Source organism: Lottia gigantea (genome assembly GCF_000327385.1).
Source record: "Lottia gigantea unplaced genomic scaffold LOTGIsca_26, whole genome shotgun sequence".
NCBI classification, from domain to species: domain Eukaryota; kingdom Metazoa; phylum Mollusca; class Gastropoda; family Lottiidae; genus Lottia; species Lottia gigantea.
Window position 1 is genome coordinate 1,665,445 of NW_008708797.1, and position 19,418 is coordinate 1,684,862.

At 32.5% G+C, this 19,418-nt stretch overlaps 1 protein-coding gene across 1 annotated transcript; it reads left to right on the plus strand.

Annotated features, from left to right (window-relative positions):
* Nucleotides 1–2,708: 2,708 nt before the first annotated feature.
* Nucleotides 2,709–4,591, plus strand: LOTGIDRAFT_160813 (hypothetical protein; the record flags this gene model as incomplete). Its single annotated transcript, XM_009056003.1, has 3 exons — nucleotides 2,709–2,746; nucleotides 3,981–4,056; nucleotides 4,352–4,591. 3 exons carry the CDS (start codon nucleotides 2,709–2,711, stop codon nucleotides 4,589–4,591), a joined length of 354 nt encoding a protein of 117 aa, XP_009054251.1.
* Nucleotides 4,592–19,418: the final 14,827 nt, after the last annotated feature.

Consider the following 19,418-nt stretch of genomic DNA (forward strand, 5'->3'; position numbering starts at 1 on the left):
GATCACGTGTTTATAATATGCTCATTTCTCGGGCAGGCACGCGTGTGTTTCTGGGTAAATTTGTATATAATGATGTTTACTGAAATTTCGCACGATTTCAAGTAGGATTAAGTTCTATTTGAGCTAAAATTGTGTTCATTTGTGACAAGAGTGTAAACGATATGGTCTCATTCATGTAAACTGTCGGGGGTTGCTGCCTTTGATAAGGTTTTTGATTGGTGATAATGAGGTTTCATTGGAGCCGACTATGAAGAGATCTTGATTTCAGGATGTTGTTTTCAAGTCTTGAAACAACTTGTTGAATGTTTTGACAATGTAATTTCTGGATAAAGAAAATATTTTTGAACTATGAAATTGATATTAATTTGAAGAATTCAAAGACACAACTTCACCTTGTTACCACACCAGCCACATAACGATCACAATAATGGTTATCATTTAGATTTTAAAAGGTGTTTTGTTTGATTCCAGCCAAATTACACATTTTCTAGGATTACCAATCGCTCTGATTATTATGCTACTGTACCTTATGATCGAACATGTTGGATATCATAATCTAGGCCTGCGTTCAGTAAAGAAAACGCTTCCTATCATTTTGCTGTTTTGAACATGTAAATATCAATAGAATACTGATGGCGACGAAAACTGTTTTATAGAAGGTCCAACTGAACGCAATCTAGGTTCGAAGAGTCGTATCGGATTCTCGGAGATTAAGAGTAAAATGTCGAGACATTGCCTTTTTTTTTAAATTTGGTAAAAAGCAATATTCACCATCCCCTACCTCCTTCAGACCCACACGATAGCAACCAATCTTTATCGACCATCCGCAATAAACTTCTTTGTGTTTCTGAAAAACCAGGAATTGAATCCGCTCTTTTCTCTTCCCTTATCACCAAGTGTGTGTTCCTGGAATTGGCTTAGAGTAATTCATGTTGATTTCAGTTAACATAAGTAGTCAGATCGTAGACCTATGTTCATCTGATATTTTGAGAAACTTAATCCGTGTTCATAACATACAAATTGCTATTATCGTGGCCTGTGAGGTGCGACTGGGAAAATACAATAATATTTGGAGAGAAAGCTTTGTAGATCTGGTGTGCTGTATGGTCTTGGAAATCAGATTCCTAATTCAACCCTGACTGTATGATTTAAAGTCAACTATCAAAATAAGTAAAAGTGTTAGACAAACTTCTTAACATCTTTAAAATACAACTTAGGCTCGATTAAACCTCTATCATCAAATCAAACATTTTCTTTCGTTGAGCTTGGCACAGTCAAGTACAAACAGTCCTGATTCAACAGATGTACGCGACCAATATCATCAAACAAATTAGCAAATTTAGGGAACTTCAATCCGAAACGAAATTTCTTATATTTCGCTACATCAAAGAAGGTTACTGTTATAAGTGGGGTTGCCTTTTGCCTGAGGGTGTTCAGCTCACAGGTGTTAGGCTCTAGTTCGACTATCTTATGACGAGCTGCACTGTATCACCCCTCCTTGGTTACTCATTTTTCTATGGGTATTACGTAGGCCACACGTATTTGATCCAATTATTAGGCCGATTATTTGTATCTTTTTAACTTAGTTTATTTCTTCATTATACTTTGAACTTTCTACCTTCTTGAAGTTACAACTTTGACTGTAAGACGTTCACACCAAATCACACGGTGGTTTGTGAAGACTATTTTGCTACATCTCCGTAGATACCAGGTACTGCTTGACTTGATATTACTGAAGATGAAAAGATCTAATACAAAAGATTCAGATTGTTTTGTTGTTATCCAGAGGTCTAGGGTAGTGCGAACCAACATCTTAATAAAGAGATTTATGAAATGAGCCTTCTCATGAAGTCTAAATTCTATAGTTATCAATAGTTGATAACACCTTCAACAAGATGATACGGACAAACACTGAGTGAATCGTTTAGGTGTGCCTTTCACCTCTTACTCGTTATTTGAGGAGGTTTTTTACAGTTTGAGTTACACTCTACTAGTTGGTTTGTTCAATCAAATCGCATAGAATATTAGTAAACATAAAGAAAGGCAGGTAAATTGATAAGGTAAAAGGAGGAATTGAAATTTTTAGGGCCAAGTGGAGTGAAATGAAATCACGCCTACCTTTAACTTAATCATTTCATAAATCATTTTCCAAACAAGGTTGTAAACATACTCCACACAGCTCGATGATTTTCAAGATTTACTACTTAGACGATATTATAAATGATTTACAACTTCTAATCTGAGCATGTTCATGGAGAATTGTTAATAAGTTCTTTATCGTATTACCTTGTCCCTTTCAACAAAAGTGCAAAAGCAAATCATTTTATTTCACTAAAATTCAGATCAACAGCTGAATTGCTTTACCTAACGTTTGTAAACCTAAAATAAAAATGCTCTCAGTTTTTTTTTTTTTTCAATTTGACAGATTGGGTAAAAATAATGTTTATTATGCAGAATTTTTAAAATACCTCTGTAAATATCTTTTAGGGTACAAAACAAACCAAAACTGATTTTCAAGATCTTTCCACATATATTTTCTACTATTTAATCTTAAACACTCTGGTGAAACTTAAAGTAAAGGAAAGTCGTGATGCTTTTTAAAAAGTCAAATTAACCTTGGGAACATAATTTCGCGATATCTTCCCAACTCCCGTATTATTGTTTTTATCAAATTTCTAACTATTTTCATTATTTGTGAATAACTTGTAATGGAGAGTAGATCAAATTGTATTTCTACTATTGAAAGGTGGGTGGTAAACACAGAAAATCTTTACTTTGTGTATTCTTCACATCCATGTCAAATCAAGGTGTTGGTAAATCACACAGTTAGGGGAGGGATGTTGTATTGTATCGTCACGTAGGTCGAGGTCCTGGGTCAACTCCTTCTTGTCGACAATAGTATCAACTTATTGTGATGTAGAGTGTATCATTGCCTTGATACAATTACTAAATCGTAGAATCTACAATAAGGTGTTAGTCGACAATTGTTACTTTTAGTAATGATATTAAAGACATTTGATATAGTCAGTATTTCGTGGTAATCCTTTTATTTGTATTAAAACGTCGCTTGTCACCTGGGTAGTTTACTGAAATCCAATTATTGAGGGGAGATAATTTCATTCTCAAATTTTACAGTAATATCACATTTATTGAATTAGATGCCAATATTTTGCTTTATAAATTTCAATCTATCATGGAAAGAATTTTCAAAAAATTTGCTCATATACAATACACTAACTATTATTGTGTATTGTATATAGATTTGATTTCAAATTTAATGTAAAAAGTTATAGTGACTACTAAGTTCAATTTTCAAAATCTGATTCCAAATCTAAAACTATCATTGAATCGATTGTTATAATTAATCAAGATTTTTTTTCCTATTATAATGATTGAAACGCTTCAAAATGACAACAAATATTTTCTGTTTCAAACTGGGAAGCAACAGCTTTTATTTATTAGGTTTCTGATCAATCAAGTAAATATATACAGTTATCCTTTATCCTATATTTTAAAACTTCAAAATACAAAAAATGACAGTATTGTAAAAAATATTCTCTTGATGTAATGTTAAGACAATATTGACAGATATTAAGATTTTTCAATCAGCGCAAGATGTTACTACTATAGATATTGTTTGCTGAATCTTTTATTTTTCGAAGATTAAAGAATTTAAATCTGGTATCGTGTGAGTTGCCGTTGTTTTTAATAACTCTCGATCGGTCTGCTCGGTTTTGGTTTGTTTTAAATACATTCTTACAATATTGCAACGTTTCACTGTGGTTGAGCCTGAAAGTGAATTTCAAATGAGATGCATTGGTGAAAAATTACGCTTTAATTTTTTAAAGAGGAAGATAAAAAAAATCTTAAACTCACTGTATAATTTCAGAAAATACAAGAACCATGTTTTTATTTGGAAAAAAATGACACACACTTGTAGTGAAATTAACAGGACTGATTCTAAAAAAATATATTTTTAGGTTTGCGATGTGTGGTCTCTATATACAGGTGTCTACAGATGAAAATACTAATGATGATAGAGATTTAATAAAGGTGGTAACACAGCTGACACATTCCAATTATATACCAACAACTGGTATTTAGTAGTTCCTTTCAATATGGTCAATTATCGGTTGAAAAATGTGGGTACATCAAATGCTGCTTAATTTCAAAATGGGAAATTCAAAAGTATAATTCATATATAACATCTTACGAATCAGGCATGCTGGAATCACAGAAACCCAGACCAGGTCGTTGACAAAAAATAGGCAAGCGCGTGAGCATCGCACAATCTGGAAATCATTTACAGCTTAATGTGATAAAGTTAATAAATTTAATTTCTCTGGAACAGAGCTTCTCAACAGTGGAAGAATCATCCCTGCAAGACCTCGGGGAAGAATTATTACCAGCGGGGTATAGAGAGGAATCTACTGCTGCCATTTCTTACACGTATTTAGTTGAGTGTGGGTTCAACACGGTTAATGGTGTCCTCAAGTTCGTTGAATATAAACGAGTGAGGCGATCTACGATTGAAATTGGCATCATTCACCCCGGGTATTCAGAAAATCGTAAAAGAACATTCAAACGTTGAACTATCTAGATATGTGGGGTCTGATTTTATATCTATTCATGGTTTATCGTTGAATTCATTTTTCGAGTGAACTACGTTTCAATATGACTAATTAATTTTGAGGAGGAATAGATTTGGAATAACTGTTCCAGGGACGAATGATCTCGCTGAGGTTGAGAAGCACTGCTCATGAACCTTTGTAGCTAATCATAATACTTTATATTAAGTGGTTGGCAGCTTTTAAGGAACACAGCCTCCTTTTTCAAAATTTTCGAGAAGGCGTCTATGACTTTTCTAATTGAATGAAATCAGTGAGTTAAATTGACATGCGTATACCGGATGATACTGATTTGCATACTGAAAAGTCAACTTTTAACAGTTCAATCAGAGCAAACATTCGTTTAAACATGTTTTTGCATTCAAAACTTTTGTTAAGAATCGACTAAACTTATGCAAGCTATTAGTTCGGAACATTTGCCTCTACTCTATCTTTCCGCATATTTCAGGATTTGGCTGATCCGATTTAAATAAATAGGTTTAAAACCCCCCGCACCGTCGTAGGTTCCAACACCAGCCGACAACTTTCAAAATAGCTATCCGAGGCTGGAATAGAGGCGTATATTTCGACTAGTAAGCTATAAGGTACGTGTCTAGATTAGAATTTCGGACGTGGGATACTTGCAAATCCGAAAAGAAACACGTTGGTAGTACGTCTGTTCGCACCTATTAACACAATACAACACGAGGTTCGAATGAGCCAATGTTAAGTCTCTCTGTATTATAAGAACATAATTTTGATAAATTCCATTCATTGCATATTCAAAACATTGTCTTTGAAGTCGAGACGGTTATGTCACTGTAGAGATAAATTGTTCTTTATAATTCACCAAAGTCATTAATCAGTATTTTTAATATCTGGGTCCAAGGTCATATATTATCATATAGTTTATCATTGTGTAGATTATGGCGTATATATCAAGACTTCATCTCTGATCTTTTATTGCATGTTGTACATCATAATATGCAGTATTGTGCACTAGTTGACATACATAGAAAATCATTCAGAAAATCTCACACGAACAGTATTAATTTGAGACCTGCATGCATGTACAGTAATGTCGCCCTAACAAGGCTGGTATTTTCCGATGTTCTTTTCGCTGCTATTCTATAGACATATAATTTTAAATTCATGTTTTACTTCAGTACAATGCACGTTGAATTGTTTATCTTGAGCTATAAGCATTGACATTAAAGTTATGCCGTAAAATATATCCATTGCAAGAGATGCCAAACTCAAAGGATATTGCAGTCCAATTATTTTTTCACGTAACTCTCATTTTCAATACACGAGATCATACTTTAGAATTGATATTTTTCTTTTAGTTTTCGGAAAAGATGTAGGACACAGATTACAGAGCACTAGTGGATTCGATAATTCCAAATATTATTTTTCTCCTTTCCATATTCAAACTATTCCCTATTTGGTGAAATGTGAACCGTGAGAAAAAGAATGGGAGCATAGTTTATCATGTAATTGCATGTAGCACAGCCAAAATCTCTCACCACTGTCTGTGACACTGTCCATGACATAATATTATACCACCCTGATATTACAGTTATACATTCGTCTATGGGAATATTGTCAAATAGGCCTACGCGGTGGCATTTTAGGAAACAACAGATGAGAGGCTCGAGCAGGGGCCACAAAAATTTCTAGGGGGGGGGGGGGGACCAATCTTTCAAAGCCGGGCCAGCATCTTCCCCCTCCGTAGAAACGCCACGGAACCTACTGGTCGCCAATATTAACGCCAATGTCTTTGGATTATGAACAAAATTAAACAGATGTGTTTATAAATTTAAAGTCTAGTGTCATGAATATCCCCATTTAGTTCCCGGTAGAAATGAGCCTGCTAATACCATTCCATCTCGAAAAAATATATAAGGAGAATATAAAGAGAAAGACTGTTCTAAATAAATTGTTATTTCGACAATTAAACGATTAATTAATAGAAAAGATTAGAATCTGTCTGGTCATATAAAATATGGATATTTCAAGAATTTCAAATATAAATTTTGATTAAAACTGATAAATAAGATAAGTTTGTTTATATTAGTGTCAACATTTCAATAAGACATCATAAAGTGGATGAATTATACCCAAAAGAACGAAGAATTTCAGATTCTAGAAATCGTTATTACATCATTGCCTTACTTAATATTAGTTAGTTCTGTTTTCACGAATCAAAAATCTGTCAGATTTCCACCAATATCTGCTCATGCCATTTCAGCCACGTGAAAAAATATTTTCAGAGAAAACAAATAAAAGGATTTCACAGTTGATGCAGTGGAAAATGGATGCTTGAAAAATCTAAAGAGTTTGCCTTCATTGCTCATTACGTGAAATAAATGCATGTCAAATAATACCAAGAAAAACTTGCAATAAATAAGAAGTTTTCGACAGCAGTTTCTCTTGTATAATCTGTCAACTTTCATACAAAATAAAACATAATAAATAATTTTATGTCTTAAGTTAAAGAGGCCTGAAATTGAGCATAAAATTAGACATATTTGTGAGCTATAGATGGTACCAATAATCCCTGTTTCCAAATCAAAACACAATCTGGTTGGAAAAGAAAAATACAGTTCCACCCATCAAAAAGCATTTGATTTCCAAAATATTTACTATAATATTTATTATTACTAAATTCTTTCATTCTGCAATGATTCACATTTTTTACATTTAAATACATAATACGCCTCATGCTTTTACTGGCGAAAGCCATCCACAAATAAATACGAATTCGGGAAAAATACATAAATTTAGAAACTTCCACGCATCAAAATCGCATTACTATCTATTTTTTTAAAAGATGTGCAGAGCTCACAAATAAGTTTGAGTTGACAACAATAAGTTTGAGTTGACAACAATAAGTTTGAGTTGACAACAATAAGTTTGAGTTGACAACAATAAGTTTGAGTTGACAACAATAAGTTTGAGTTTAGTGGCATTTGTGCGTCACGTAAAAAGTATTAAAGGGATTGTAAAAAGGTTTTCTAACTTTTTATGTGTATGGAGGACGTCTGATTGAAAATTGGAATAGTTCACATTGATTCTATCAGTGTCCCCGGTACACATAAAATTTAAAAAAAAAACCTCTTTGCAACCCCTTGATATTGTTGATTTTATGTCGATGAATTCAATTGCTAGTTTGTAGGCCTATTTCAAGGTAATTTATCTTGTTTTGAGACATTATGTGGAACTTTAAAATTTTTGTACTCTATAATGTTATTATTTGACGGAATGCCCAAGAACAAGATGTATTCGATGTCTGAAACGGATTTTATGACATGTCCACGTATCAAGATGATTGTCGAAGAATAGAACTAAAACGGAGTAATGGTTCACTCAGAAATAATGTTCGATATAATATATGACATACTTATTAGTAGTCTTCCATCAAAATAATAAAAAATGTTATTATGGTCTATTTTATCAAAAAATATGGTGAATTTTTTTTTCGACTTTTGTGATAAATAAAATAAAAAATTACACGGCAAAATTGCAACAGAAATTCTGTTTGAAAACAAGTGCCTTTTCATTATCTAAACATACAAAAATAATATTTGGCATGTGAAAAGCATATTGACAAATGTATCTGAAATTGAAGAAACATACGAAAAGCTAGGCGACAATAAAAATAGTTTTGGAGCAAAAAACGTCAAGACAGTAATAAAAAAGCTGGGGTTTAATTCTGGCTCCCTGATTAACACATTACAAACTTTGTTAATTTAATATCATTGTATTGTCAATTAAACCGTGGGAAAACATAAACTTTACTGAACTCACGATTTTTAACTTCCAATTTTTTTCAAAGAAATATCTGTATTTTCATTTGTAGATGACTTCTTTTTTGATAAGAGATAAAGATTTGAAATTAAGCGAAATGTTCTCACTATGAACATTAGAAGTAAAATATCTGCTACCCCTCCCTTGAGGGCCACTTGTCACGTAATGGATACTTAACTCAGGGCTCACAAGGATGTAAATAACCATCTAATATTTCTCTTGACGGCTTCAAATTTACTCCTGAAAATTTTATCTGTAAAAAGCTATGTTTTTCTAAATTGTAATATACTCGAGGGTAAAGTAAGAATTACTTACTTGATTCAATTTGGACAGAAAAAGCCTGGGAATCTTCAAATCGCTTCCACTTTGAACGTATAGGAATCACTCTAATACAAGAATTTACCACACGCGAAGGCAGAATCAGTGACTTTCATTCAACTTCCGAATCAAAATGACTATTGCGCAAATGAAAACGGAAAGATAAAGAACATTGAAGGAAAACTCTTTCTATATTTATTTAGTTACTTTTGAACTACACGACCCCCTTAAAGAGCTTTGATGAAATTAGTTTATTATGAAAAACAACTGAAATTAATGTCCACAATCGAAGGGATTTCGCATATGGTAAGCAAGTTGTAGTTGAAGTTTGTTGACAATGAAAATGTTGGCAGTGTGTTCTAATCAAACAATATTCACATCATATTATTAACTTATTTCCCCATTATTTTTACACCAGTATTCATAGTCGATATTTTAAGTATAAATTAACTCTGTATAATAACATTTTATTTTTTTTTACACACAGGATATTAAAATTTTTGATAAATCTCTAAATGTGATACATTTAATGATCAGGCCTACATATTTAATTAATTTCCAAACGAGTTGAAGTTCGATTCCATTCAAAATACATTCCACACGATTCCGATTATGTTGTACTTAAAGGTTGAATATTCAGTCGTCTTAATATTTTTCGTATTTAAAATAGTTTGTAATAGATTTAGATTAAAAACAATACAAATATAGATGGTTTAGGGAATACAATAAAGTAGATTTATATTTTGTAACCTGGATTCATAAGGCATAGTCATTCGCGAATTGATCTGAAACATCGATGCCTTTTTGAAAAAAAAAAGGCTATTCCATCCCAGTGGTATTCTGAAGTATCTTATCAACAGCGTTGAAAACTCGGCTAAAGTAGGTTCCGTTGGCACTTGATGGTGTTCCGGTAAAAATGAGATTATCTCCCCCTTGAAGAAAGTTGAAAAAGGAATCTTGATGTAGATCAATATTCAAAATATTATTACAAAACACAATCACAAGATAGATGTACATACTACAACCCAAAATAATAACAAAAAACTTTTTGAAAATTTGTCGAAACAAAAGTATAGGAGGGTTACATCAATAGAAATGAATCGCTTAAAGAAACATTACAACATTGAAACAAGTCTTGATCGAGCTGGGAACCAATCAATTATGGGGTGAAAGGATGTAGATAAATATTTGTCGTATCTTAAGAAAATAACCGTCACCTATTGTCATCTACCTGACTCCCTTTTATGTTTTAGCTAATGACCATATGTCTTTTGTCTTTTACTTGTTAGATCACGTAAATAATTATCGTATTGGTAAACGACCATTTGAAGATCATTGAAATTCATTTACGTATCTTCAGAACAGATTTTGATATTGACGTCATCACTTTTTGTGGACATGGCTTTGAATAAGATTAACTCAGCTCAATGTACCTCAAAATTTGGCGAAATCAAACCACTCCCATCTCGTCAAAAAACGCCATGAGATCAGATTACTGTTTACGTCATCAATAAATTCGCAAATGGTGCCGATATCTATATCAATATAATGCATTGATTTGCCGACGTGTGAGGCATTGACAGCTTCTTTACCAAAGAGAATAATTTATTGTAATAATACAATTGGTTAAGTAAGAAAACTCTTGAACTATATTTCACCAAATTAAAACTACTACAAGTTCCATTTTTCTATGTAAATTATATTTTTTAAGTGAACGGTTCAACATTTTTACATATTTTAATTAATATTGATATATTCTATTATTCTTTATTTCAAGCAAAAAAGGAACCTGTCAATTTAAAATACAGTTGATTATGCTCAATTGTTAATATGGGCTTTTTATTTATAGATCGTCCATTAAATTAAATTAAAGCTCTATTTTAATACACCCACTTGAAATGTGAAGTTATTAAACATTCTATAAGAATTTGGAAGAAATTGTTCAAAGATAAACCCTATTGAAAATGAAAAAATCGAAAAATATTTAGTATGAGTTATTCTCCTGTTCTTCGAAACGCGTTCAATATTTAACTCGAAAATAACCCTAGAAGACTCAAATCTGGGTGTATTTTGACCAAACTTGATCACTATCACCAATGTATGAACCCTATTGAAAATCAATATAATCAGAAACTATTTCATGAGTTACTGTTACTGTTCTGCCAAATGTTTTAATAAAAAAATCTGTATCATTGATAGTCGCTCGCTATTGTGACTATTGTTGGGGTAGAGCCACTTAGCACTAGCAACAGTGTGGGCGTTTAACTGTGATGAATCTCAATCTGATCTCAATGATGATCGTGTAGAATAAAAATCGTTAACATGAGCCGTCAACGTGCTTTAGACTTAGTCAATATTGCAAAAGGGCCTCAATATGGATTCCGAAATAATTCAAAAGTGGCATTCAAACAAATATACATATGAATTAACGTGCTAGTTTTCTGCTGTTAATGGTCATATACAACTATGAAGAATGTTCTGTAAAAATATTTCCACTATTCAATTCCTATGTGTTACTTTGGGTTCCAAATGTTGGTGGCCCTACCGAGCCAAATTGCTGTTAGATATCACACTAAAATTGTGTTATTTGTTTTTAACAGGAAACAAATTTCTCTTGAATATTATACAATAAGTCTGCAACAAAATGGTCAAAGAGCAGTTTTTTCCCAAAACGGAAAGGTGTACTTTAAATTCCGGAGATGTTTAGAATCTAGGTAACAAGAACATATTTCAAATAAAAACATAATCTCAGAATTTCAACCTACAAGCTCAAGTCTGGGTAAATTTGGAATGTCTGCATGAAAGAAAGCCAATAAAGCTGTGACCAGATCCTTTTAAAAAGAACAGATGGAAAATTTGAGATGGAAGCAGATGAAAATTTGTTTTGATGTAAAATGAATCTTGTATGATATGATATAATATCTGCATAACATGAGGTGGTCTCAACCAAATAAAATCTGTTTAGTCGCTTAGTTATTGAACACATCATTTCCACTACATATGTTTGCAGGCCACGAGAACACCCTAGGCTTTAAGAATATGATGTTATTATTTTGATTAACATATGGTATGCTCAAGACGAGAGTTCCATCTGTCAGTTATGCAGTTAAAATTCAACCACTGGACGTAATAATGAACTGAGTTTTCTTCAAAACTTCATGCTGCAGATTTATTTTCTATTTCATTTCAAAAAGAAAACAGACCAAAATAACATTCTCTGTGAAATTTATCATTTTCTCGTTGGAATGAGTCGATGCGTTAATGATATTATACATGTGCCAAAGGTATAACTTTTACAACATGTTTCAAACAGTTACAGATCACTGCAGATTTTTATGGTGCAATTTTTTGAAAATTATATGTCTGCTACATTCTGGCGTCTTAAGGCAATGATTTCGAAATGTTACGCTTTTAGAGCAGCTGATACGTTTCATTTCATATATGTCTATGTTTATGAGTGAGACGCAAGATTTCGAGAGCGATTCATATGCGGTGATGTCCTTAGAAATACGTGTAACGTGTTCATCGCATATATACTTAAGTTTTCTATACACATGTTTGCAGCAACGACAATTTCTACTATCTTATTTTCAGCAAGCTGGTAACTTGTTTAAACCTTATCCTTTAACTTTGGCCAACTTCACATTACGTCAACAAACATTGATACTGTATGGAACATTGTGACAATAAAACATGCACAACTGAAGCCACACGCCATGCATTTCACTTGTGCATTCCATTAGCAAAAATAGGAAGGTTAAACCGATCATTAATTCAGTATTGTTCCACTCATCACTTACAGTTCATCAACTTACAAAAGGTTGAATATATGAATACTTCCCTTTTTAAAGGACTTATATAAAGTTCAGTTTTAGAACTGGTAAAAATCGGACGTGTGACATTTTGTAACAAGTCATATGTTGTCATTTAACTGCACGGTTGTTGATAATCGAATGTGTTTTTGTTATTCTAAAAGTAAATGTTGAAAAGTGACTATTTACATTTATATGGTTTAACTACTTAATAGTGAAATTCTGTGGAATCTGATATCATCAATTCGCAATCTGACGTGTACTTTATCTGGAACCCGTTTCCACTCTTCACGATCCTTTTACAACAACTCATCAATTGCTTATTTAATTTTCTGTCTTTTCGCATTTGAGTTTCTGTGAGAATTAACAATTAACTTGTGTTAACCTCTGTTAAACTTGCAATCCCTTCATTACTTGTATTTGCGTCTTGTATATCAACTTAACTTGTATTTCCCTTCGACATATCACCATCATGTGAGCTTGATTTGTACTTCCGTCGTGTGTATCTGTTTCAATTGTGTTTCCCTTTAGCATATAAAAAAAACTTGTATTTTCCTGTAGCATATCGACAAAACTTGTATTTCTCTCTAAGCATATAGCTAATCGTCTATTTCTTCTAGTTCATAACCCAAATTTGTATTTCCTATACTAGACTTGTATTTCCTTTAGTACTTAGAATATCAGCCAAACTTGTATTTCCTTCTTACATACAAACTAAAATACTTTTAATAAATCACATACGTGTATATCCTTGTAAAACTTGTAGACTTAGAAGTATTTTCATTTATAGTGAAACAGGGTGATCTATCATTTTCATTTATAGTGAAACAGGGTGGTCTATCCTGATTAATCATATACAATTTAAGACAGACCCGTTCTATTGAAGTATCGCAGTGTAAAGCATACCCGTTAACCACAAAAATTTTCAAACGGTTTAGACACCAATGGCTTGTATTTCTTTGCTTATTTTTCCTTTCTAGTAAAATCTGCTTAAAATGTAATTCTCTCTAGTATAATCAGTTAAACTTGTATTTCTTTGTAGTAAAGTCAGTATAACTTGTATTTCCTACCAATAGTAAGAAACTTTGTAGTTCTACTCAGAAATTAGCCTGTACTAGTATCAATGATGTTAACACAAAATTCTAGATACCATTTTTGGCGAAGCTGAATCACCTTGTAATTGAAGATTTTAGTCATAACATTCTAATTTGTAATATCAATTTTATTTTTGTTTGCATGTTTTAGATGAAAACCTTCGAAAAGTTGCATAGAATGTCATTTGATTAAAACCTTTCTTCAATTCGACTGTCTTATTTTTCCTCAAATATATTGACTCTGGAACGGTATCGTGATGTTTTAAAGTTACATAGGCACACCTGTGCAACGTCAAGCATAAGTTTCTTTTCTTGATGTACATTTGTTCGTATTACATGGCCTCAATTAAAGATATATCTAATATCTACAGTATTTATATTAGTGGACAAATTAACTACGATTCTTATTATCAGAGAAAACAGAACGCCACCTAACTCATATAAACTGTGACGCGAAGGAATCTAACTTATCCAATACGAGGCTACGAGAATCCCTGTTTTCATATCATTAATGCCAAATTCCTTCAATAATTGCGACATTGTTTTCAAATGGGACTATATTTTGATTAAGTAGTTAAGCATTAAGAAAATAATTAAGAAACGTCTTCTATTTTACTGGAGTTATTTGATTGTGTCCGCCATCTTTGTTTGTCTTGGTTGCTCTCCAGTTTTTGTGTTAATTGCTTAAGGTAGTTATCAGGTAGTTACCAGTTCATCGTTTGAAGATTTTATTAGCCATTTTATGCCTTTTCGTATGTGGTGGTCCGATGCTTTGAAAGCTGACTGATATTTGACCTTTTCCCATTCTTGATGAATCAACTGTGAAGAGTTATCTTCCTTTGTAAGGTATAAATTGGATATTTTACTTTCGTTTGATTTCGTGTAATGTACGTGCACGATGAATAGTTACCATTTATATCTTGCATGCCCAGTGGAAAATGCTGCGGCCTTTTGCTAGCTATGATCTTTTTTTTTTCAGCCACCCGTATCCGCCATTCTCTATTCAGAATTAGATCCGGCGTTCACCTGCAATTCAACCAAACCTACTGTGGAAGTTTAGACTTGACTTCCAGATCGTCACGTGCGCAGATATCATAGCGTTGTTTGCAATAATTTGATTTTGAATAGGATGGAGTCATATTTTAATCCGTCTTGGTGGCTACCTCAAACTTGAACATGTCTGAATATATTTCCTCTGAGATTTTTTGGGCACCTGGTTCACGGAGTATTGAAAAATTCGGACAAAGGCATTAAAACTGTAAAAGTACTTATAAAATTCCAAAAACGTTACATTATGTTGTTCACATAGTAAAAAGTTATTCTCAAGTTTCCGTCACTGTTATATCATGAGAACCTTTCAAATATTTTAAATTCACGACTCGATTAGGCCAAGAGTTGCACAAAAAACTTAACATGTTGATGTCGTAAAGAGTTTTTATCTGAAACAGTTGAGATTATTGCCACATTCTGGACGAATTTCAAATTCAACAATTCCTTCCGAATTTGGCGAGACATTCTATTGAAAGTTTTACGATTCGACAATTCTACCACCCATTATCACAAAACCTTCGACGGTGTTAAAGAAAAATGCACTTTATTTACTAACACACGGCTCATTTTCCTCGCTTCCATGGTTTTTAGATTTAAAACCTTGTGAAAAATGTGATGAGGTGAACAACTATAAAGGAAAGTTAACTTTAAATAACGGCATTGAAACGTAAGAAAAACGATGTCGTTAACGAAAACGCGAATAATACATAAACACCGTTAAACACACAAACACACCAGAAATGACAATCAGTATCATTTATATTCGATTAAGACCCTGTTAGACTCATTACGTGTTTTTCACTTCAAGATTTATGGCTTGTGAAATGTTCAAAAAGTTGAGTTGCTCGGTGTTAATGCATAAGCTAGGAACTAGTTTAATGTACTGTATGTCGTTTGTTTTATTACATGATATGTTCCTGTCTCAGATATTATTACATTATCTATTGTAATAATGAGAAAGACATAAATCTTCTACACTGATGTAAATCATAATGGTATTTCCATTTTTTGGCTGCAAAATGCTTGTTCTTTTGAAACACCTTATGCTATCGACTCGGTTCCGAGTTCATGCTACGAATTTGTAGTAAGTATTAAAACTTGTCTTTTGTCTGGACTAAAAAGAGGTGATTTGTGGTTATGATTTTTACTGACTTTCTTTGGGTGAACTAATGTATATTTCCACATTCCAAGATTGTATGTTACTAATTGTGCCGTTAAGAAGTTTCTATTGTTTACTATACTGATTCTAAAGAGAATTTAAAATCCACTAAATACAACTCTATAAAGTGTTTATAGTCATTTTATTTATGTACATATTTATATAATAAACAATCACTTAGTATTGCTTTTATACCAAACAAAAGGAAAATGATACAAGTATAACTTAGTCTGCACTGTAATACAATTTATTTGTTTTACGACATATTGTTCACAAGTTACAATAATTCTTGGCGAGTTGGTAAAGACAATTATCATAATGTCATAAATAATAATCATTTTCTGATTTTCTATACGAGTATAGGTGGGGACGTCTAGAATTTAGCCATGTGGTGGTTAACAGTATATTGCTTTTGTATTCTTAAAGGGATTGTAAAGAGATTTTCTAAACTTTTTATGTGTATCCGAGATAGCATCAATTTGCACCATTCCAATTCCTGGTTGTGGTTCCTGCAATTCCACTAAAATTAACGCGATGACGTCACTAGAGGGGAACTGCATAGATATAAATTTATTCCGGTAGCTTCCAAATGGTGACGTCAATTTTAGTGGAATTGCAAGAACGACAGGCGTTGAAATGAAAATTGGAATGGTACAATCCCTTTAATTATAATTATTGATTACACAACCTCATTGGTCATTTACCAGATACGTTTTGCCTAAGCGACATCAAAGCTTTCACATTATGGTGTCTATGTACATATAATAATGTATATTTTATGTTATGAGTAAAAAATTACAGGATTTTATGACCAGATATATTTTTCAAAAGTTTGAAATACTGGATTCCTTACAGATTTTATCGTTACAGCGAGGCATGATACAAGTGCAATCAAGAACTTTCAAGGTGTTTCTACTTGACTACTTGACAAGTTTTTAATGAGTTTAAAATGGTGGCAAATTGCTTTGATATTCGAATTGACTTAATTCTCATCTAATTGATGATGTTGGTAACTGAAATTTCATTCAGGAATCCGGGTTCTTCTTTGATGTTTTGGTCAAAGAAACATGAGCTATACAATAATGGAATCAGATCTTTGAAATAATGGCAAAGGTACACTAAAACTCCAATTAAAAACTTGAAACATATTTTGAAAAAAAAAACTGAAATGAGAAATGTATTGACACGTGTTCAGTTCTTAAGTAATTCTAAGAGCTGGGTGTCCACCCACTTACTCGGATTAGAGGCACATATTGGGAGCCTCCCCTATATCTAATTTCAGCACCTGCGGCAAGGCGTTGTTCTCCAGTATATTCAATAAAGCTACCACTACCAACTTTAGTATAAATTAACCTAAAGGATACTGTGAGATTGATTTATGTAAACTGTAAGGAAACTATCGTTCAAGGCCTACCGCATACACCCAAACATATGTTTTGATCATTAGAAACATGTCTTAAAATGACGAATGGAGATTTGAGGATGAAAATGAGCAGCGGCCAGACATGCTCATACTGACACTACGTTGACAGATGGACAGAATTCTCTAGATCTCTCACATCGTTAATCCTTTAACGACTTCTTCGACCATTTTGTCAAGAAATTTCAACGATAAAGTCGTCAGATTATTAATAATATTCATTTCTTTCCACACTATCTATCCTTCCATTTTGATTGCTGACATTTTTCGTGCTCTAAAATATATAAAAAATGAAAATGTTTCGGTATATCAGATAATAAACATCATTAGTGACAACAGAAAAATAAAGTTTTGTTAATTTCCATTCTAAAATTTAACACCTAAAAAGTTCTAGCCAAAATTTCGACATGCTGTATACCCAATTATCTACTTCTTTTTCTACCATGTGTATTGGGTTTTGTTAATTTTCCCAAATTACGAAATGCAAAAAACACAATGTGTCTCGTTTTCTGGTATCAAATTAAGAGTAAATCAGGATGTGTGGTGTAATTGGTACTGTTAAATCTACTGCAGTTCACAAAATCATTGTATTCAGTCAGTTGGCGTGTTAGAAATATTCAAATTTATTATTTATATATGCCAGGTCGGAGGAGTAGACATGCAAAAAGTGCCTAGTCCATCGTCCATACGATAATCAGAGGCTATGTGTGCTATTGGTTGTACACGTTCAATAACCCTCGACAGCTGGAAATAAGATAAATGTGTAAAAATAATTCATTGCAAACTGCATTTCTCAATCTAGAACTAATAGAAATCAATCGTGTCTTATTATTCAAGTCTATTTCTTTTTCATGATAATTCAAATACCGATTACAACCCAGTAAACTCTATTTCAAAATTTAAAATTGCAGATTCTTGTATATATATATATATATCAATGTTAATGTTTGCATAGATAAAATCAGCATCGGTACCCATAGAAACGCGAAGAATGTTCTCAAAGGATTAAGACATCTATCCATTAATAAGATAGTTCTTCTTGGTGGTCACTTTATAGCTTTCTGGGCTATAAACAAATCAAGTGGTCATTTTCAATGACAATATTGATGCGTTATTGAGATGTTATAGATGCTTAGAATAACGTTTAGATTTTATGTCGGCCTATTAACAGGCATAGGGATTTGTGATTCCTCTAAAGATTGTTTATATACCAATGATGGTAAAATCATCAGGGAAATAATAAAGGTGTACAATAAGACAATGGACACATCAGATGATTATAGAAAGACTTCAGTTACTTTGACTGAATCCACTGAACCGTTTAATAGACTATTTGAAAATATCTTAAATTCATATTTTGATAGATAATAAACAAACTGCAACCCTGCACCTTTCGGTTGTTCTTTAGATGACGTTTTGTTTAAAATTAAAAGGGACCATAGTTGAACCTTATTACTCATATTATGTACAATTTAGTTTCAAATTTCAGTTCCACTAGTCGGAATAAATTTCACAGAAATTCCAATTCCAGTAAATATCATTACCAAGGAGTGCGACCTAAGGCCTGCTGACAAAGCAATCTTCGAGAACTTCTTTTTCTTTTTTCCTTTTTAGATATGCTTAGTCTGCTTCAATCAGCCTTGATATATAACTCTAAAAAATATATTTTATGATGAAAATTTCGAGTCTCTGCAAAAATTCCATCAATAAATTTGTTTGACTATTTGGAGTAAATTCAAAAGAAAGATTGAAATTTTTTAATCATCGTGCTCAATTGTCTTAAGTTGTAGGCAAGATCATTTGCAAGGAGGGCATCAGAAGATCTTCTGGTAGAAGCAATATTCGAGAACTTTTTTAATTATAGATATTGTCTTGAAATCATTTTATAAAAAATTATATATTACGATTAAGTTTTGAGGTATCTGCAGAAATTCCACCAAGCGTTAAGTCCCGATAATTCACTTGGTACTTTTAATATAAAGATAAACATCATCGGTATTAAAAGTTAATCCATCAAATATTTCTTTAGATACAAGTGTCAAACAACACGCCTATTCAAATAAAGTCAAATACCATTAAAACCTGTCCAGCCATAAAATTGGTCAGATTTGTATGCCCTAATAACTAAGAGAGAACCCACGGGCGTAG